Here is a 19,978-nt window from a genome sequence, read left to right as displayed (position 1 = left end):
AATAGTTAATCTATCATTAGGGTTCTTACCTTACAAGAGGGATGTGATCTATTGTGCAGCAAGATCCATCATTCAGCGACTCACAGGTGTGATTATATATCCTGCCAAGGAAACATGCACAGATCACATAAGACACAGGACAAGGGAACCACATTACACAAGATAATAAAATATAATATTGCAAGAAATTAGTAAAGCTATGGGATTTAGTTCTTATTTAACATTTATACTTAAGTGACTATTTCCCACAACCCATCCTGGCGAAGCGCGCTGCGAACAGACAGTGAACCATCAGGAGCCGGAAAGCAGGGAGGTTTGTTATGTGACAATATTGGTTTCAGGACACTCAGATGACAATAAAACAAATAAATATAAAATAGAACAATGCTCATTCTGCTGAAATTCGAGAATTTACTTTTAAAAAAACTTTTTATACTTCATAATTTAAATATGCATATTTTTTCCAGTATAATGTAAAGAAAAAGATGGCTTTTATGTATAAAAGTGTCCAATTGTATGCAGGAAACATCTCAAGAAGAATGAGTGCTTATACAAAACAAATAGTAGATTCTTCATCCTCTGCTCGTACATTGGGTGATCGGCAGCCGGTTTACATAGCAAGATAATCACGAAACAATAGGTTTTTTTCCAAGCACGCTCGTACACAATCATCTCGCAGGCTAAATGCTCGTTATCGGACATCTCCTTTGACCCCTTTTTAGGAAATGATCACTCACTATATAATAAACACTGAAGCACCCTTTCGTACCGCAGCTTTTTCCAGTGTTCATAAACAGCAATTTTTTTCTTTTTTGCAAGATATTATTTTTCAAAACCATTATAAGATATGTAAGGTAAAAGTATTTACAAGGCTAAAACATGTTTATCTTAACTCTGAAAATTTGTAAAATTACTGCAGTTATTTTTTCTGGCTGAATGGATGTAAATAAGGCTGGGCATTGCCCGACTTACATCCAACTTCCTCTTCATACCAAAGGTGTTAAAATTTAAGCCAGGATTCTATGCACTGAACTTGGCAAAAACATCTACTACTGCACACAGTGATCTCAACACACAATTCTGGAAAATCATAAAGGCCTCGCTCACATTGGGGTATAAAAAAAAAAAAAAATAGCTCTGACGTTGGACAAGTGGAATCCGAATGGTTCTGTTTCGGTCATGCGAGTGAGCCATTTTTTCTTACATACTGTAATGTAAAGCTAGTTTTCAAACTAATAGGGCAATCTTATATACAGATATAGATGGGAGATAGAATATATAGATATCCTGTAGAGATAATTTCACAAGCCACCTACCCATTATAAACTTGATTAGCCTTATTTAACCAATTTTTTTATTTTGTTTGCTTTAAAAAGGACATGGCTAGAGTTGAGCGACTTTGGTCGGATCGGGTTTCGTGAAACTCGAATGAAACAAAATTTGACTCTGATGAAACTGGTCCGACTAGGGCAAAAAAAAGTCGGAGTTTCGTTCGAAACCCGACCCCAATGCAAGTCAATGGGAAAATAGTAGTTACTTACCGATAACGGTATTTCTCTGATCCCATGACGGCACCACGGAGAGAGAGGGATCCGCCCTCAGGGACAGGAAACCTACAGATGAAAAAGGCGGTACCTCTCTCCCACATCAGTTGGTTTACAGAGCATTACACAGAACTCTCAGCTGCAACTCAAACTGTTATAAAAAAATCCAACATTAATCAAATTAAGCTTAACAAAGGCACCGCGTGGCTAAGTACTAACGCTAACTAACTCACTCTTATGCGCACACCTGTGTGTGTGAAAGGGAGGGATGTACGGGTGCCGTCATGGGATCAGAGAAATACCGTTATCGGTAAGTAACTACGATTTTCTCTTTCCCCCATGACTGCACCACGGACAGAATTACAAAGATTGTATATCTAGGGAGGGACCACTGCCTCCAGAACCCTTTTCCCAAAGGTGAGATCTGAAGAGGTCAAGTCTAGATGGTAATGTTTGAAAAATGTAGAGGGGGAAGACCAAGTGGCAGCTCTACATATCTGATCTATTGAAGTGCCAGCTTTCTCTGCCCAGGATGATGCCACTGACCTGGTTGAGTGGGCCCTTACGTCCTCCGGTACGGCTGCCCCGCAAGAGGAGTAGGATAGGGTGATGGCTTCTCTTATCCACCTCGCCTTCGATGCTTTTTGACCCTTCCGAGGACCCTGAAAGCAAACAAACAGAGCCCTATCCGTCCTAAATTCCCTCATGGTTGTTAAATATTGGACCAGGCATCTTTTTACATCTAAAGTGTGCAACACCTCTTCTGTTTTGTTTTTGGGATTGGGGCAGAAAGTGGGTAGGGAAACTTCCTGGGTCCTATGAAACTGTGACAACACCTTGGGGAGATATGCTGGGTCGGTTTTAAGAATTACCCCTTCATCCAGAATTTGCGTGAAGGGTGCGTGGGCAGACAGAGCTTGCATGTCACTAATACGGTGGGCAGAAGTTAAGGCTACGAGGAGGGAAGTCTTAAGTGACAATATTTTTAAGGGAGCCTCCGCTAGGGTTTTGAAGGGAGATTTGGTTAGTGCGTTTACCACCAGGTTTAGATCCCAGGTGGTGTGTAGAGGGATCGGCCTGGACCTACTTGAGGCTCTAATGAATCTCATAATCCATCTATTTTTGGCTAGGTCATGGTAATACAGAGCTCCCAAGGCCACCACCTGTACTTTTAAAGGTGCTGGTAGCTAACCCCTTTTCCAAGCCCCTCTGAAGGAATTCCAGAATCTTGGCTACAGGGATTTCGCCCATTGGGTAAGAGCCTGACACTGACATGAACTTCTTCCACACTTTGCCATATGCTTTGGTGGTTACTGGCTTTCTACTTTGTAGTAGTGTGGATACCAAGTTTGACGAGAAGCCCTTGTTACTTAGGAGCTCCCTCTCAAAAGCCAAGCTGTCATGTGTAGATTTTTTATGTGGGGGTGATACACTGGTCCCTGGGATAGCAGGTCTCGAGTTTCTGGTAGAACCCAGGGATCCGTTACGGACATTCTCCTCAGCCAGGAGAACCAAATTCTCTGTGGCCAGAATGGCGCTATAACCACTAACAATTGCCTTGTCTTCCCGTATTTTCCTCAGTACTAAGGGGATGGGAGATATTGGTGGGAAGGAGTAGGCCAGTTGATAACCCCAGGGTATCGTGAAAGCGTCTAGCGCTACTGGGGCCCCCTGGGGATCGATTGAGCAGAAGGTTTCCAGCTTCCGGTTCTGACTGTTCGCAAATAAGTCTATTTGTGGCCGGCCCCAGAGTTTCACGATTTGGTTGAAGATTAGCTGGGTTAGTTCCAACTCCCCCTGTTTTAGACGTGTTCTGCTCAAAAAGTCCGCCGTTCGATTTTCTGCACCTTTTATGTGAAGGGCTGTCAGGGACTCTAGATTGTGCTCTGCCAGGTGGAAGATGGATTTTGTTACATCAATCAGTGGTCGATATCTGGTGCCCCCCTGGTGGTTTAGGTATGCCACCACTACCTGGTTGTCTGAGAAGACCCTTGTGTGATGGGAATGAAGGGAGTCCAGAAAATGAATGAGAGCTAGTTTTACTGCCAGCAGCTCCCTCATATTTGAGGAAGCGGACTTTCCTCCCTGGTCCCAGGCCCCCTGTGCCACTTGGTTGTCTAGATGTGTACCCCACCCCCAGGGGCTTGCGTCTGTAGTTAGGATCTTTGTCGCAGGCGATGTCCAAGGAACCCCCTTTGACTAGGTTGGCTGGAATTGTCCACCACGTTAAGGAATGTTTTGTCTCTGGTGAGATGTTTAACTGCATGTCTAAATTCCCATGTAAGGAAGTGTTTGCGCCTAATATTTCCCATTGTAAGTCTCGAGTATGGCTCTGAGCCCACTGAACTGCTGGCATGCAGGCTGTCATGGATCCCAACAGTGACATTGCTTTTCTCAGGGTAGTGTTTGGGGAGGCTATCATTTGTGACGCCATTTGTGTCATTTTTTGAACCTTTGCTTGCGGCAGATAACATTTCTGTTCGATTGAATCCAGTGTTATCCCCAAATACTCCTGCACCTGACTTGGTACGAGTTTGGACTTGGGCAAGTTCAGCATCCACCCTAGACTCAGTAGGGACCTCATGACTATGTCCAATTGTTGTTTTCAGTGGTGAGAGGTGACCCCTATTATTAAGAGATCGTCCAGGTATGGGACTATCAGAATGTTTTGCTCTCTTATGTGGGCCATTACCTCTGACATTACCTTTGTAAATACCCTTGGAGCAATGGCTAGCCCGAAGGGGAGGGCTCTGAACTGATAATGCTTTAACTCCCCCTGAATCGTCACCGCCACTCTGAGGTATTTCCTGTGGTCTCTGTGGATAGGCACATGATAGTATGCGTCCCTCAAGTCTAACATGGCCATGAAGCAAGCTGGGGGAAGCATTTTTATACAAGATTCTATCGTCTCCATTTTGAAGTGCTGAATTTCTAGAAATTTGTTCAGCCTTTTCAGATTTATGATCACCCTGTACGAACCATCTGGTTTCTTGCGAAGGGAGTAGAAGCCTTTGCCCCTGTCTTGGTAGGGGACTTCTTGTAATAAGTTTTTCTCCCTTAGGTTCGCTATTTATTGTTGTAGAGTGAGCTGCTCTTGTGATGTCCTTTGAGGGGTTATCGCTAAAGAGTTGTTTGGGAGGCAAATGAATTTTAGCCTCAGACCTTCCTTTATTATGTCCAGTATCCAAGAACTCGCGGATATTTTCTCCCAGGCTTGGAGAAAGTATGATAATCTTCCCCCGACCCGGGGAATACCTTCATTGTGCCTTCTTGTTGTCGGGGGGGGTTTGTTAAACATAAAGCCTTTACTCTTGTTCCTTCTGTCCTCCCAACCTTCTTTGTTCCCTTTTGGTGGCTTCCGCCGCATAAACCTTCTATTCCGAAAGGGTAGTTTGTATGACTGGCTGGGGAACCCGGGAAAAGATTTTTTTCTTGTCCCCGGCCTTGTCTAAGATGTCGTCCAGTATTGGGCCAAACAAGAATTCCCCCTCGCATGGGATTGCACACAATTTGGCTTTTGTCTGCAAATCTCCTAGCCAGCATTTCAGCCCTTATGGCTTGCAGCCTTTTCAAATGCGACTTGCGGCATTTGAAAAGGCCGCTGTCCTGGCTGCCAGTCTGGTTGAGTCCACCGACGCATCCGCCAGAAACGCTGCTGCTCCCTTCATTACGGAAACTGACCTCTGTATCGTTTCCCTCAGGACCTTCTCCTTTATTTGAGAATCTAAATGGTCCAGCCATACCATCAGGGCCCGTGCCGTACATGTGGCTGCTATGGCTAGTTTTAGCCCCCCTCCTGCTGCTTTCCAAGTGCTTTTTAAGAAAGTTTCAGCCTTCTTATATATTGGGTCCTTCAGGGTGCCCATGTCTTCGAAGGGCAGGGCAAACTTTTTAGAGACTTTTGAGACCGCTACATCTAATTTAGGAGCTTTGTTCCAGAAGGAGCAGGCCGGGTCGTCAAAGGGGTATTTCCTCTTTGGTGTTAGGAGGACTTTTTTGTCTGGCTTTTTCCACTCTCGCTTGATGAGGGAGTGGATTTTCTCATTAATTGGGAAACCCCTCCGTTTCTTTTGCTCTAGCCCCCCCAACATTATATCTTGGGCTGTTTTCTTGGGGCGTTCGTCTACCAGCCCCATAGTTGTCCTCACGGCCTTTACCAGGGCGTCCGTCTCCACAATGGGAAAGCAGCTGCGTCCCCCTTCTGAGGATGACAAAGAGGATTGGGAGAATGATGAATCACTTGAGTCGGATAGTTCGCTTCCCGACTCACTGATGCTCGACTCTGGGGATCTATGCCTGGACCGGCGTTTCTTCTTTGAGGTCCTGGCGCCCTTAAGGGCGTCTTCGATCTGAGTTTTTATTAATGCTTTGAGGTCTAACTCAAACCCCGGGGATTCCTCTTGTATTGTCTGCTCTATGCAAGCCGCACAGAGTTTTTTCTCCCATTTAGGGGGTAGTTCCTCCGTGCATATAGCACATACCACGTGTTTAGATTTGGTAGTGCATTTACGCCCCGTCTCGGGCGTAGAGATTATCTCCACTGCTGAATCCACTTCTGGCTGTGCTGCCATGGTGGAGCTTTGGCTGCGCCGTGATCTCGTGTGACCGCTGCTGCTGCGCTGCTGGGGAGAGTCGCGTTGGCGCTGTTCCTGCGTTTGCTGTGGTCCCTGCTTCGGGGACCGCCTCCGTGTCTCCTTCTGCGGTTTCCCACTCATGGTGACCGCTTCCTTCTCTTTCAGCATGCTTTTTAAAGCCTCATTTTTTTTAAGTTTCGCGCCGCCGCCCCCTTCCCAGGGATCCCTGCGCCCCGCCGGAAGTACCGCGGCCCGCCGGAAGTCTCGCGCATGCGCTCCGCGTGATCACCCAGCGGTGCACCGCGCTTCCCTTTCCCTTAAGAGAGCTGACATGGCGCGCGCGCACCCCCATCCTCCGGTGTACCGCGCGTCCGGCTCCGGTTACCTGCGGCCTCCCGGCACTGCACACCTGGCTCCGGTGGCAGCCGCCCCAGCTGTGTGTTGCAGAGGCCTGCCCGCTTCCCGGCTCTCGGTGGCCCCCCTCCGTCCCGGGTATGGCAGGCTCTGCTGTATGGCCCTTGGTGACCGCCGCCACCTGCCCGGCCGCTTATCAGATCGGCTGGGCTCTCCTGTAGTGACCACCGTCACTATACTGCAGGAGGCCCCCTTTTTTTTTTTCTTCCTCTCTTTTTTCCCGGGATTGGCAGACTTCCTGGATTCTTCACTACCTCTCCCCACTCACCCTCAAGGCCCGCCGACCCCGATGGTGGTGCTTCGGGGGAGAGCCTGTTCAAGGCCTCGACCCAGCCGAGGCAGGGAGCCCCGCTGCCTTATTGCCGGTCTGGATCGGTCCCCGGAATCCTGCGACGACTTCCAGGTACGTGCTGTAGGTTCCCAGTCAGGGACAGGAAACCAACTGATGTGGGAGAGAGGTATCGCCTTTTTCATCTGTAGGTTTCCTGTCCCTGAGGGCGGATCCCTCTCTCTCTGCGTAGTGCCGACATGGGGGAAAGAGAAATAAAAGTCGGCATTGAGTGGATGAATGTCATCTGCTCAATGCCGACTTTTACTCCCCATTGACTTGCATTGGGGTCGGGTTTCGGACTAAACTCCGACTTTTTTTGCCCTAGTCGGACCAGTTTCATCCGAGTCAAATTTTGTTTCATTCGGGTTTCACGTAACCCGATCCGACCAAAGTCTCTCAACTCTAGACATGGCTTTTCCCATATTTTTGATAACCAGACAAGGTAAAGCAGACAGCTGCTAGCTTCTATTATGAAACTTGGAAGGTCTATGGTCATTGGGCCCTTCCCAGACTAAAAATACAAGCCCGCAGCTGTCCCAGAATTGCTGAATCACAGGAATCCTGGCACTTCGCCAACTCTACGGGAGTGCCCTGGTGCTGTGACAAATCGGGGTAATGGTTTTTGTGGTTGATGTCAACTGTGTAATGTTAGTTGGCATCAAGCCCTGGTGTTCATAATGGAGAGGTATCATCACCATTAGTAATCCAATAGATTAAAAGATAAAAAACAAAAAACAAAGAAACACCCCAATTCTAGCCCTGTTTCACAAGGGGGGGGGGGGGGGGGGACACCCAGACCCAGCACCAATAAAAACGGAGATGACTTGTAACCGCACCACTCAGTCGCCGAGTCTCAGGGCAGGTAGAATGGTATAGTTACTGACATCGCTGTTCACAGCCATGGGATCTCACGGTATCAGGCAACTTTGATTCTGTACTGCAACCATGTCTCACGAGTGAGAACGCTACACAGTTACTGACGTCATCATTCGTGATACATTATCAGGAGTGACCCAACAAGTGTTGTTCTCAGAACGACGCTCCATAGGTTTCAGTACAGAATTGGTGGACATCATGGTAATGCCATGAATTACATCAGAGTGGGACAAAAAAATTTTTTTATATACATATATAATAAAAATTTGTGAATGAGAGTTTATTTCCTGTTTTTATTTCTTTACCTTTACATTCCTTTAATGTCTTTCAGGTTCCCATTTGTGGAGTATTTCACATTTCGTGAACTACATCAGAATCCCTGTACTAGATGGCTTTTTTTTAATTGGTGAAATGTCTATAGTTTTTATTTATATATATGGACAGCTCTCCATTACTAACACCAGGACTTGACGCAAGCTGGCCCCTTACATCTCAGAACCCCATAAAACATTACCCAGATTGCCACCGCACCAGGGCAAATCGGGAAGAGCTGGGGCGAAGTGCCAGAATTGGTGCATCCTTCGTGAACCACCAGTTCTGGGGAGGCTGCAGGTTTGTACTCTTTGGCTGAGAAGGGCCCAATAACCAGGGTCCTTCCCAGCCTACTAACATAAGCCCACAGCTGTCAGCTTTACTTTAGCTGGTTGTCAAAAATAAGGGGATATCCAACGTCTTTTTTTCTCTTTCATATTTAATAGGTTACATAAGTCTAAACACTTTATAAACTTGCCCACATGGCACTAAAATGTGTGCAGGTTGACATTAAATATCTACAGGACAACTATTCTATATATCTATTTATTCTATTCTGGCAGTTCGGTCTGTGAAGTTACTGTACTTGGCTGATGAAATGACGAGTTTCCTTCGATATATGTGCATAAAAATAGGGGAGCACACACATGGTCTGTGTGCCGCCTAATTTATTTTCTGGCACACATTGACTTGCATTGGTGAGTGCAATCCAATTCTCGCATCCAACTGCAGCATGCTGCAATTTTTTTCCCTCAGTTCAATTAGAGCTGAGAAAACTTGCAGATGAACACGGACTCCTTTAAGAACAATGGTCAAAGTGCAATGCGATGTTTTCTCGCATTGCACTGCTCTGTATAAGTCAATGTGAGCGAGCCCTTACACTGTCCATATAACACCAACATATTCTGCAGCACTGTACAGAGATGTCATCACATCAATCTGGACATCAGTGGAGCTCACAATGTTAAGATAAATTTCACGAAATCTACAGTATGTTTTGCAGACAGAACGGTAACCACTAACATCCATGCAAGTCTGAAAACATAACAGATGGTCAGATCAAATCCCACGCGATTTTGGCAGGTGTATATGAAGGTGGTCTCATGTCTCTTCCCCGACAGACGATATTGCGTGAAAGCAGCATCGGAATTTTGATTATTAATGCCCAATCCTTTCAGGCTATGTTCACATTTTAAGTATTTGCAGCAGATGTTTCTGCACCAAACAGGTTTCTTTCTAGGCAGAAAATAGCTGCATAAAATAACATACATTTTTGCGGTGATTTTGCATGCATTTTATGCTTTTGAAAGTTCATTTGAATGACTGAGAAACTGAAATAATTTACATGCATATTTGAGGCAGTTTCAAATCTGCTGCATGAAGCAAAAGCAACATGTACGAGATTTCAGAAATCTTTTTTTTACTTTGCTGGTACAGTAAAATCCTGCATTTATTTGTGGCAAAATGCAACTTGCGAACAAGACCTTATTTTTCCAAGAGATAAGCGGATGCCAAAAGGTTTCTGGCAGTGGCTTACTCCCTTCTTTCCATACAGAGTACGTATGTGTCACGGAAACACTATCCGTGCTGCATGGTTTTCTAGTAATGAGGAGGGGATACGTAGCTTCAAGTCCTATAGAGATTAGTTTATTAGTAAATTCTGTTTAAGTCAGCAAGACCCACCAAATAAAGCTACCCATCACCAATCTGGGCCTGCCCTTTCTATTTCATGGGCAGCTCAAAACTGGTGATTTTTCCAAGTATAGGTTGATGTCAAAAGTCTGCAGAAGAAGCCCCATAGTCCTCCTTATGGGCCCAAACTTACAGTTTGTGGGATTCTGGCATACAGAGTAGGATTCTACAATCCTCTGCGTCCGCTCTGAAATCATGATATCTTGCACTTTGCACTAACTCAGTGCTGCCGCATCACTTACTAAGAGGTGACCACACAGTTACTATTGTAAGGATGTTACCACTCAGTCACTGCTTCGTAAATGATGTGACTGTGCTGAAATAGGGCAGGGAGCAAGAGCTTGCGATAACGTGCAATCCTGCACTTCCACTACGAGAGGGGCTGCGGAGAATTGGGGGATTTCACTATCCAAGAAGTTCAAGCTTGTCTTTTGTTAGATAATAAGGCCCTTTCTATGGACATTAGGAAGTGTTTTGCTCACTATTGATACGGACTTTACAAAAAAATAAAACACACATCAACCACACACACACACACCAGTCTGGGGCTACGCAATCCTTCTATGAATAATACGGCGGACAAAAATTGGCAGTAGGTTTTTTTTTTTTCTAGGCTTGGATGAAGTGTTGATGGGGAGGAAGGGTGAAGGAGGGCACTTCTGAACAACCCAAAACATGATGACAGGTCTAGGGATTCACTCTCTCAGGTAGTCATTAGGTAGCGTTCACACCAGCAATGCGGTTTGGCCAAACAGGTGCATTGTAACTCTAATGGTGGAGTTAAACTTCAGATGCAGGTAGCTGCCAGTTACCACTCCTAGCCAGCCTCCAGTACTGCAGTTCATGACCCCAGGGGTCTGCATAGCAGAGTGAGTAACTGGAGGGACAGGACTCAGACACTGTTCAGACAACATAGGTTTTTGGTCATTGCGCACATAGGATACTGACACAGAGTCACAGGCAGAACTGGATTCGGATACTGGAACAGGCTCTGACAGTACAGACTTTGGAACCCTAACCAGAAGAGACATTGGTGCTGTTCAGGTACCGCCAGTGAAATTTCAAGGTTCCGCTACCGCAGTAGCAGTGTCAGGGCCGACATACCGCAGGTATGGCTTCAGGCACAGGTGCCGCAAGAAGCAGCAACATGGTTCAGGCGAGTCTTCGGGCTCAGGTACCGCAGGCAGTTGTGTTGGGGTTCAGGGACCGCCGACGCGGTTTCTGGTTCAGGCCCTGGCCACACAAGGAACAGGGGATTCAGGAATAGGTTCAACGGACCGGACAATTAACTGGGAAGGACAACCTCACACTGACAAGGGCATTGTACAGGCATCCCCCTACAGGAGAGTGTGCCTTAAATACTAGATGCCTCCCAGCTATTGGCTGGGGGTGTATTCAGAGTGTGCTCGCTGCCCCTGTAAAAGACCCAGCCATGGGAGCCGGGGACTGCAGCCAAGGGAGGAGGAAGAGACGCCACCAAGCAACTGCGCCGGGAAGTATGTTGGCGTGCCTGCCGGGAGGAGGAAAAGGAAGCATGCAAGAAAGCCGACATAGCATTACATGCAGTTTCACTTCTTTCGTAAAACTCCAAGGGATTTAAAACCAAAACAGCTTTTTCTGGGCACAAAGGCATCACAGCAAAAAAAAAACAAACAAAAAAAAAAAAAAACACATTCATTTAGCAGGGCACAGATATCAGTGTGGGCTTGCCCGTAGAGATTATAGTGCTTTCTCCAGGAGTAAACTTCATACACAGAAGATTAATGATCTCACCAGTCTCTATCTCTTCAGCCTGAGCTCCAGCTGCTTCAAGTGCCAAACAGAAGTGATCAACTATGGGCACAGTTGACAGTGAACAGGCTGTAGCTTCCACAAACCGGGTTCTCAGCTTTCCTAGCTGAGCCATGCAGTTTCCATTCAGAGAGACCCCGGCACATTTCTCTCAGCTATGGCTCACATTTTGGCTGGTCACTCACAAGAGGCACACTGTACTATGCTCCATCCAGCAGACTGGCACACCTCTAGTGAACACAGGCCCTGGTCCTTTGTTAAAGTAAGCCAGGTGCATCTAATGAAGACCTGTGTTGCTTGGATTTAACCCAGTCATAACTGACCTTGCTACACAGGAAAGAGGAGAATCAGGCAGTGGTAGTTGGGATGTCAATCCTCACCACTTTTGTTCTCAGGGTAAATCAGTAGCTGCCACAGCTGTCTGCAGTAGCCGTATCCTCTCTCCACATACAAAACACATGAAAACTCTGGAGCACCACTGTGTACAGGAGAGTCTGGAGGGATAGCAATCTGCTGAAGAAAAGTGCATGTCTGACTTTTTGACCTACTGTCAATTTTAAACTACGGTACATCAAAAATGTAAGAAATTTATTTTACCATCTCTAATTTATAAATAAATTCCTTTACTGGCCAGGTCGCTAGACACTAAGGCATTTAGATTTCAAAATGCTTCCAAAACTTTTCAAGCATTCAGAGAATCTGTATCAGTCTGCTTTCCCTCCAGACAGCACTGTATGGTTCTATTATAGAAGTTTACATTTCAGAAGTAACATGAATAAGTAACCGGAAGGTTAACCCCTTCACCCCCGAGCCCATTTTCAGCTTCTCGATCAGGCCAAATTTTAAAATTCTGACCAGTGTCAATTTATGCAGTAATAACTCTGGAAAGCTTCAATGGATCCCATCGATTCGGAGACTGTTTCCTCGTGACATATTGAACTTTACGATAGTGGTAAAAAATTTTTTGATATGACTTGCGTTTGTTTAAAAAAAAAAAAAAACGGAAATTTGGCAAATTTTGAAAATTTTGTATTTTTCAAACTTAATTTTTATGCCCTTAAACCAGAGCGTTACCGGTATCACACTAAACAGTTAAACACTTCCCACATGTCACCTTTAAAATCAGCACATTTTTAAACATTTTTGTTGTTGTTAGGAAGTTATAAGGGTTAAAAGTTGACCTGCAATTTCTCATTTTTCTAATAAAATTTACAAAACCTTTTTTTTCCCCAGTTGAACTGACTTTGAGGGACCTATACGACAGAAAAAAAATGCAAAAGTGACACCACTCTAAAAACTACACCCCTCAATGCGCTGAAAACCACATTCAAAAAGTTTATTAACCCTTCAGGTGCATTACATGAATTTTGGTACTGTGGAAGGAAAAATGAACACTTAACTTTGTGTCACAAAAAAAGTAACTTTAGACCTTAACTTTAATTTTTGCAGTTGTAACAGGAAAAAATGGACCCCAAAATTTGTTGGGTAATTTCTACTGAGCATGCTGATACCCCATATGTGGGGAATCTACTGTTTGGGCGCACGGAAGAGCTTGGAAAGGAAGGCGCACAATTTGACTTCTTGAATGCAAAATTTGCTGGGTTAAATAGCGGATGTCATGTTGCGTTTGGAGAGCCGCTTATGTGACTAAACAGTAGGAACTTCCCACAAGTGACACCATTTTGCAAACTGGACTCCTCAACTTATATCGATGTGTGGTGAGCATCTTGATCCACCCCCAGATGATTTACAGAAGTTTATAATGTGGAGTCGTGAAAAAAAAAAAAAAACATTTTCCCAAAAAAGTTTTTTTTTTGGCCCCAAATGTAGCATTTTCATAAGGGTACCAGGAGAAAACACACTATGCAAATTTTTGCACAATTTCTCCTGAGCAGAGATGGGCGGACACCTGGGTGTTTGGGTCCGGCCGGACAATTACAAAAGTTCGGGTACCAGAACAGTACCCGTACCCAAACCCAATTCACTTGAATGGTGTGCCCGAACATCCAGTGTTTGCTGCACGGTCATGTGCATGACAGCGTGGCAAACACCGCTTCTGATCGGTGAAATCATCCCCGCCGGTCAGAGAGCCCGTGGATCCCAGCACTCAGCTGTGATCGGAGGTATAAAGTTTACCTCTGGTCACTGGTATCTGATGATGGGAGCAGTTTTCCCATCAGCTGACACAAGCTGCCGCTAAAACCAGCGAGAGCAGGAGTGGCGGATGGGAGTATTCATCAGCCACTCGAGCGCTGTAAATAGGGAAAGACAAAAAACAAAAAAAAACCAGCATGAGTTCCCCAGTATTTTTGTTAACCAGCCAGGCAAAAATAACAGCTGGGGGCTGCAACCCTCAGCTGTCAGCTTCAGCAAGGCTGGTTATAAAGAATAGAGGGGTCCCCACGCTGTATTTTTTAATTATTTAAATAAATAAAAAAAGGGGTGTGTCCCCCCATTTTTGACCATCTACCTTGCTAAAAGCAGACAGCTGGGGGTCTGGTATTCTCAGGCTGGCAAGGAGCCATGGATATTGGTCTCCCCCAGCCTAAAAATAGCAGCCCGCAGCTGCCCAGAAGAGGCACATCTATTGGGTGCGCCAATTCTGGCGCCTTGCCTGGCTCTTACCACTTGCCCTGTAGTGGTGGCAAGTGGGGCTATAGTTGGGGGGGTTGATGTCACCTTTGCATTGTCCGGTGACATCAAGCCCCGAGGTTAGTAATGCAGAGGCGTCTGAGACGCCCCCATTACTAACCCCATAGTCACATCGTATGAAAGCACAGACACCAAGAATAAAGTCCTCCCACATTTCAAAGACATACTGATAGGGAATTTAGATTGTAAGCCCCATCGGAGTCAGTGGTAATGTCTGTAAAGCGCTGTAGAAATAATGGCGCTATATAAATGAGTAAAATAAATAAATAATAAACAGTTGAAAAAGTGATACAGACTTCTTTAATAATCTCAATTAAACCATACTTACAACCTCGCCTAATTCCACTGAAGCCCTCAATCTCCTGTAATAAAACTAAAATAAAAAAACAATATACCATACCTGTCAGTCGTTCTGTCCCACACCATAATCCATGTCTGGAGGAGAAATAGTTTTCAACCTGGATGGTGACAAGATGTGACTGTCTAGGCTGAGAACCATTGGTGACTGAAATGCTGCGAGCGCAGCCTCAGTGACTAGCGGTGACGTCACTGAGGCTGCGTTCCCAGCAGGGCTGAACTGCTGTGACCTCAGAGACATCCCCGCTAGCACAGTGATAAAAACTCTCACACCGCTAGCGGGGATCTCACCGAGGTCACGGCAGTTCAGCTCGGCTGGGAATGGAGTCTCAGTGACTGGAGGTAACCTCGATGAGGTAACCACCGGTCACTCAGGCTGTGCTCACAGCAGTTCAGTCACCAGTGGATCTCAGTATCCTTATTTATTTTCTATGATGTTCACTAAAGAGGTTAACTAGTGAGACAGTTTTACAAGTCGGGTCGTTCTGGCCGCGGCGATACCAAATGTGTACTTTCATGGTTTAATTTTTTTGCCCCATAGTATTTATAGGTGTAATACATTATTTGACATTCATGCAATTTTTTTCCACTTTATTTATTTACTCATTCCCATTTATTTATACGGATTGCTGTATCGTTGCTGCTTCGTTGAGTAGATCTGCCTGTTTGACAGCTTACTAGCGACCATGTAGCGACGCACCAGCGATCCTTACCAGGTCATATCGTTATCGCTTAGTGTAACTGGTCCCTTAAACATCAGATTGCAGATAAAGGTATTTTATTCACTTTCATATGACCTGTGTGTCCATATAGACGTCTTAGTTGATCCTACTGACAGACTGCTTTTATATCTGGTCGGTGTTACTTTTTTTTTTTTTTTTTTTTTTTTTTACAATTTGGCTTTGTCTATTTTTTTAAACCTTAACTTCCTATTTCAGGAAACACATGGACATTAGCAGTTGTGCAGACAATTGTCAGCCTTTAAAATAAAATTAAAAAAAACAAAAAAAACTTTAGGCTAATTTTATTTTTTTAAAAACGGACAAAAGAAGTGGTGCCTGCATAACTTTTGACAATGGTTTGCAGCTGGATCCATTCTAACTGATGATTTCTGGACATGTGTACAAAGCCTTAGTAGAATGTGCTGAAAAAATTCAAGATTTTAGTTAAGGAAAGCTCATAATAAGGGGAAAAAAAAAAAAAAAAAAAAAAAAACTTTTGAAAATACATGAAACACAAAGCTGATAGAAACAGTTAACCCTTTCACGACCTTGGACGTATGGAAAATGGAAACATCTTTGTGATCGTGCGGAAACAGAATCTGTGCAAGCGTGATCGCCACTGGGAATTCAGCGAACATGACGGCTGACACCCGGCTCTCACAGCCAAGTGCGATGCCTGCACCGCCCCCCGCAATTTAATCCCCTGAAATGCCGCAATAGTTATCAACTGCAATATTCAGGAGGCTGGGAGGGGGAGGGCCCCGCTCTAACATTTGAGAGCCCCCCCTATCGATCAGCGTCCCCGCTACATCATTGTGAGGGCCCGATTGTTGCCATGCTAATGACAACATCTGAGACACCAGGCTACGGAAAGCATGTTTGTCCATTCTCAGGGCATAGTCTAAAAGGCTTCTGTCAGTGCAGCACAGACAGGTATAAAGAATTGCCATGCATTATATCATCGATCAGAGTGCTAAAATTTAAAGTACCATGGACGGACTAAGAAATTTGAGTTAAAAAAACACAAATACACACAAATGTTTTATGTGAATACCGGTGACCAAAATTGTAATGAAACGCGATAAAGAAATGGAAATAAAAACGGTATCTCTAAAAACGTTCTTATCCCGCAAAAAAAATGCCACCATACAGCTCAATGCACAAAAAAAAAAAAAAGTTATAGCGCTCAATGCAAAAAAATTATTTTTTCTGTAAAAAAAAGTTAGTGTAAAAGCACCAAGATGTAAAAACAATCATAAATGTGGTATCGCTGTAATCGTACTAACCTGAGGCTGCCTTATCAATTTTACCACACACAGAATGGCATTCTGCCTCCCAAAAATCAGAATAGAAAGTGCCGTATATACTTGCGTATAAGCAGAGATTTTCAGCCCATTTTTGGGGGCTGAAAGTCCCCCTCTCTGCTTATACGCGAGTCATATAGCCAGGGGGTCGGTGGGGGAAGGGGAGCGGGTTTGTCTGACCCCCCTGGCGTGGTCTCTGCAGCCCCCTGCTTGTCCCACGGTCTCCTTTCCTTCCTACAGCGGTCACATAGTACCGCTCATTAAAGTCATGAATATGCGCATATTTATGATTTTAATTAGCGGTAATGAATATGCACATATTTATGACTTTAATGAGCGGTACCACATGACCGAAGGAAGGGAGACCATGGGAGAACGGGGCTGCAGAGACCACGCCAGGAGGGGGTAAGTATATGCTATATTCATCTGTCCCGGTTCCAACGCTGCTCGCATCTGGCTATCTCAGGTGCCGGGTCCTGAGCCAGCGGCGACACCTGTCCCACATAGCGCACCAATGTCCCCCTGCTCAGCACACCGGCACCTGGCCCCCAGGGACAGGAGGCGAGTTTTTTTTTTTTTTTTTAAATACCTGCAGTAGTGGCAGCAGCAATATATGGGGGCATAATCTATGAGGGCATATTCAATGGAGCATCTTATGGGCGCAGCATATGGGGGCATATTCAAAGGAGCATCTTATGGGGGCATATTCAATGGAGCATCTTATGGGGGCAGCTTCAATGGAGCATCTTATGGGGGCAGCTTCAATGGAGCATCTTATGGGGGCAGCTTCAATGGAGCATCTTATGGGGGCAACATTTATTTAGCGCCATTAATTCCATGGCGCTGTACATGAGAAGGGGGTTACATACAAAGTTATAAATATCGTTAACAGTAAACAAATTTACAATGACAGACTGGTACAGAGAGGAGAGGATATGGGGCATAATCTATGGAGCATCTTATGGGGCCTCTTCTATGGAGCATCTTATGGGGCATAATCTATGGAACATCTTATGGGGCAATAACCTTTATGGAGAAGCATATGGGGCATATTATTCTAAGTTTTCCCAGTTTTTTTGTGGCAAAATTAGGGGGGGTCAGCTTATACACGAGCATATACGGTAAATCGAAATAAGTTAGGTGACCAAAAATGGTACAGAAAAAAATATAAACATATCAACTCATTCCGCCAAAAAAGCCCTTGCATCAGTTATAGCTCTCGAACAGGACGCCACAAGAAAAAAAAAAACAAAAAAAAAAAATCTTTTACTGTGTGAAAGTAGCCAAACATAAAAATCTGATATAATTGGTATTGCTGTAATCGCACTGACCGAAACAATAAAGTCATCTAATAACATATACCGCACAAGGAATGGCATAAATATGAAAAAATTCTTAACCTGCTGTTGATTTTGTGCATTCTGCATCGAAGAGATTGCAAGGGTTGGCTCACATTTATCCTGCACTCTATGTGGAGCGCTTACACCAGGTTTTCCCTGTAAATCTCTGAAATTACCGATTCAGACAGAACCCCTGGCAGATTCCCTATATTGAGACAGATGGAAGCACTGTGGACACCATCTGGCCTGTGGTCCGGTAATGTCAGTCCTATTAAGAGTTTGTCACACTTTTATGCACCTCTAAAAAGAAGGACGATGCTGAACAGAGGCCAGAGGGAGTCCAGAGTAACTCTGCTGCCTTGTTGTAGTGACTGGATCCGTTGGGGGGTCATCTGAATCTCGTCATTCTGAGCTTTAGATGCAAACATCGATGCAAGTGCTCAACGTAGAGCGCCGGATAAATGGGATTCCAAGTGTTAAACAAAATGTTCCCAACAAAAGCTTCAACTTGATCCACAAAAAAAAACAAAAAAAAACAACCCACTCAGTTTCGTCATCATAAGAGAAATATTGGGGCTTCTACTTTACTTGTAGAACAAATCATCTGGAAAAGCATAAACAGCTCCTCGCCCCCAAAGAGAAATCCAGCAAATTCACCGCTACCAAATTCAAATTGTCCCCTCCCTTCGGAGCCCCAGTGTGCTTAAACCACATTTAGCGCTCACATGTTTGGCATTTCTGTAATAAAAGAAAGCAAAAAACACAAAATATCTTGAACTAAAAAGTAAAAAATAAACTGCAAATAATGGATAAAGGTAATAATAATAATAATAATAATAATAATAATAATAATAATAATAATAGTATTAAGTAAACATAATTTTGATCAAAATAATGTACAAGCCATCCCGCCACATCACGTCACGGCAACCCTTGTGGGACAGTCCTACTCTAGTATTTAAATCCTTTTCACTTGCCAAGTGACGCGAATGTGAACAAGGATCGAGCGGCTGAACCACTAGTAAAAGCTTAGGCCAGCCAGGATGGTTTTCCCAGCTTAGAAAGAGGGCGGTCACACCCATATATGCACTGAATGCACAATGAAATGAATAAAAAACTGATCTGAACTGAAAAAGTAAGTTAATGTGTATGCACAATGTTAGTGCATATTAACACATGACCATTAACCAGAGAAAGCAAAACACACAAATATTCTGAACTAAAAAGTAAAGAATACATATTAACTTACTTTTTCAGTTTAGATTTCTGTAATAATTAGAGCCCGCTCAATTTATGGGTGCATGCTCCAGAAGCACGAGCTGGGCATAACTTACCAGACACTACAATGTACTGGCAGTACAACAGCAAATGTGCAATTTTCGCTCAGCAACATCTATCAAAGGCAACATTTTTGTGGGAAAACTTTTTTTCATTTTCACAATTTAGGCTGTGTTCACACACAGCGATTTTTTTCGCGTTTTTCCCGCGGATTTACCAAAAAATCCGCTCAAAAAACGCTTGAAAGAAGCTTCCCATTCATTTTAATGCATTTTGCACTTTTTGTGCATATTGATGCGTTTTTTTACCCGCGAAAAAAACGCCTCGCGGTAAGAAAACGCAGCATGCCCATTAATTTTGCGGTAAATTCCGCATTTCTGGCTATTTTCTGTGTCTGGGGACGCGCTGAAAAAATCGCGGCAAAAATGCGCGTTTTCTGGGAAGGAGTCCTGTTTTTATGTAGAAATTTTCTGCATACATGTGCACATAGCCTTAAAGTTATAAAATTCTGTTAAGCACCTGTGGATTCAAGGTGCTCACCACACATCTAAAATTCCTTGAGGGGTCTGGTTTCCAAAATGAGGGGTTTTTTTTTTTGGTTTTTTTTTTGGGGGGGGGGGGGGGGGGGTTGACTGTTTAGGCACATTAGGGGATTCTCCAAACGTGATAAGACATCCGCTAAAGGGCATGTCACACTAAGCGATATCGCTAGCAATATCGCTATAACTTGTGACGTTATAGCGATATTGCTAGCGATATCGCTGTGTCTGATACTTACCTACGACCGGCTG

The 19,978-nt window shown here is 44.4% G+C and overlaps 1 protein-coding gene across 1 annotated transcript in view; it reads right to left on the bottom strand.

The window, feature by feature from the left end:
* The window catches only part of LOC141098181 (transmembrane protein 150A-like), a 190,884-nt gene that overhangs the window by 85,921 nt on the left and 84,985 nt on the right, over positions 1-19,978 (bottom strand). The window contains exon 3 of the mRNA XM_073585757.1: positions 30-101. Coding sequence (XP_073441858.1) covers positions 30-101 — 72 coding nt within the window. The remainder of the gene's footprint in view (positions 1-29; positions 102-19,978) is intronic.

Source organism: Dendrobates tinctorius, unplaced genomic scaffold (assembly GCF_039654945.1).
Source record: "Dendrobates tinctorius isolate UK_male_01 unplaced genomic scaffold, ASM3965494v1 ptg000089l, whole genome shotgun sequence".
In the NCBI taxonomy this organism is placed as follows: domain Eukaryota; kingdom Metazoa; phylum Chordata; class Amphibia; order Anura; family Dendrobatidae; genus Dendrobates; species Dendrobates tinctorius.
This window is presented reverse-complemented; position numbering and strand designations above follow the sequence as displayed.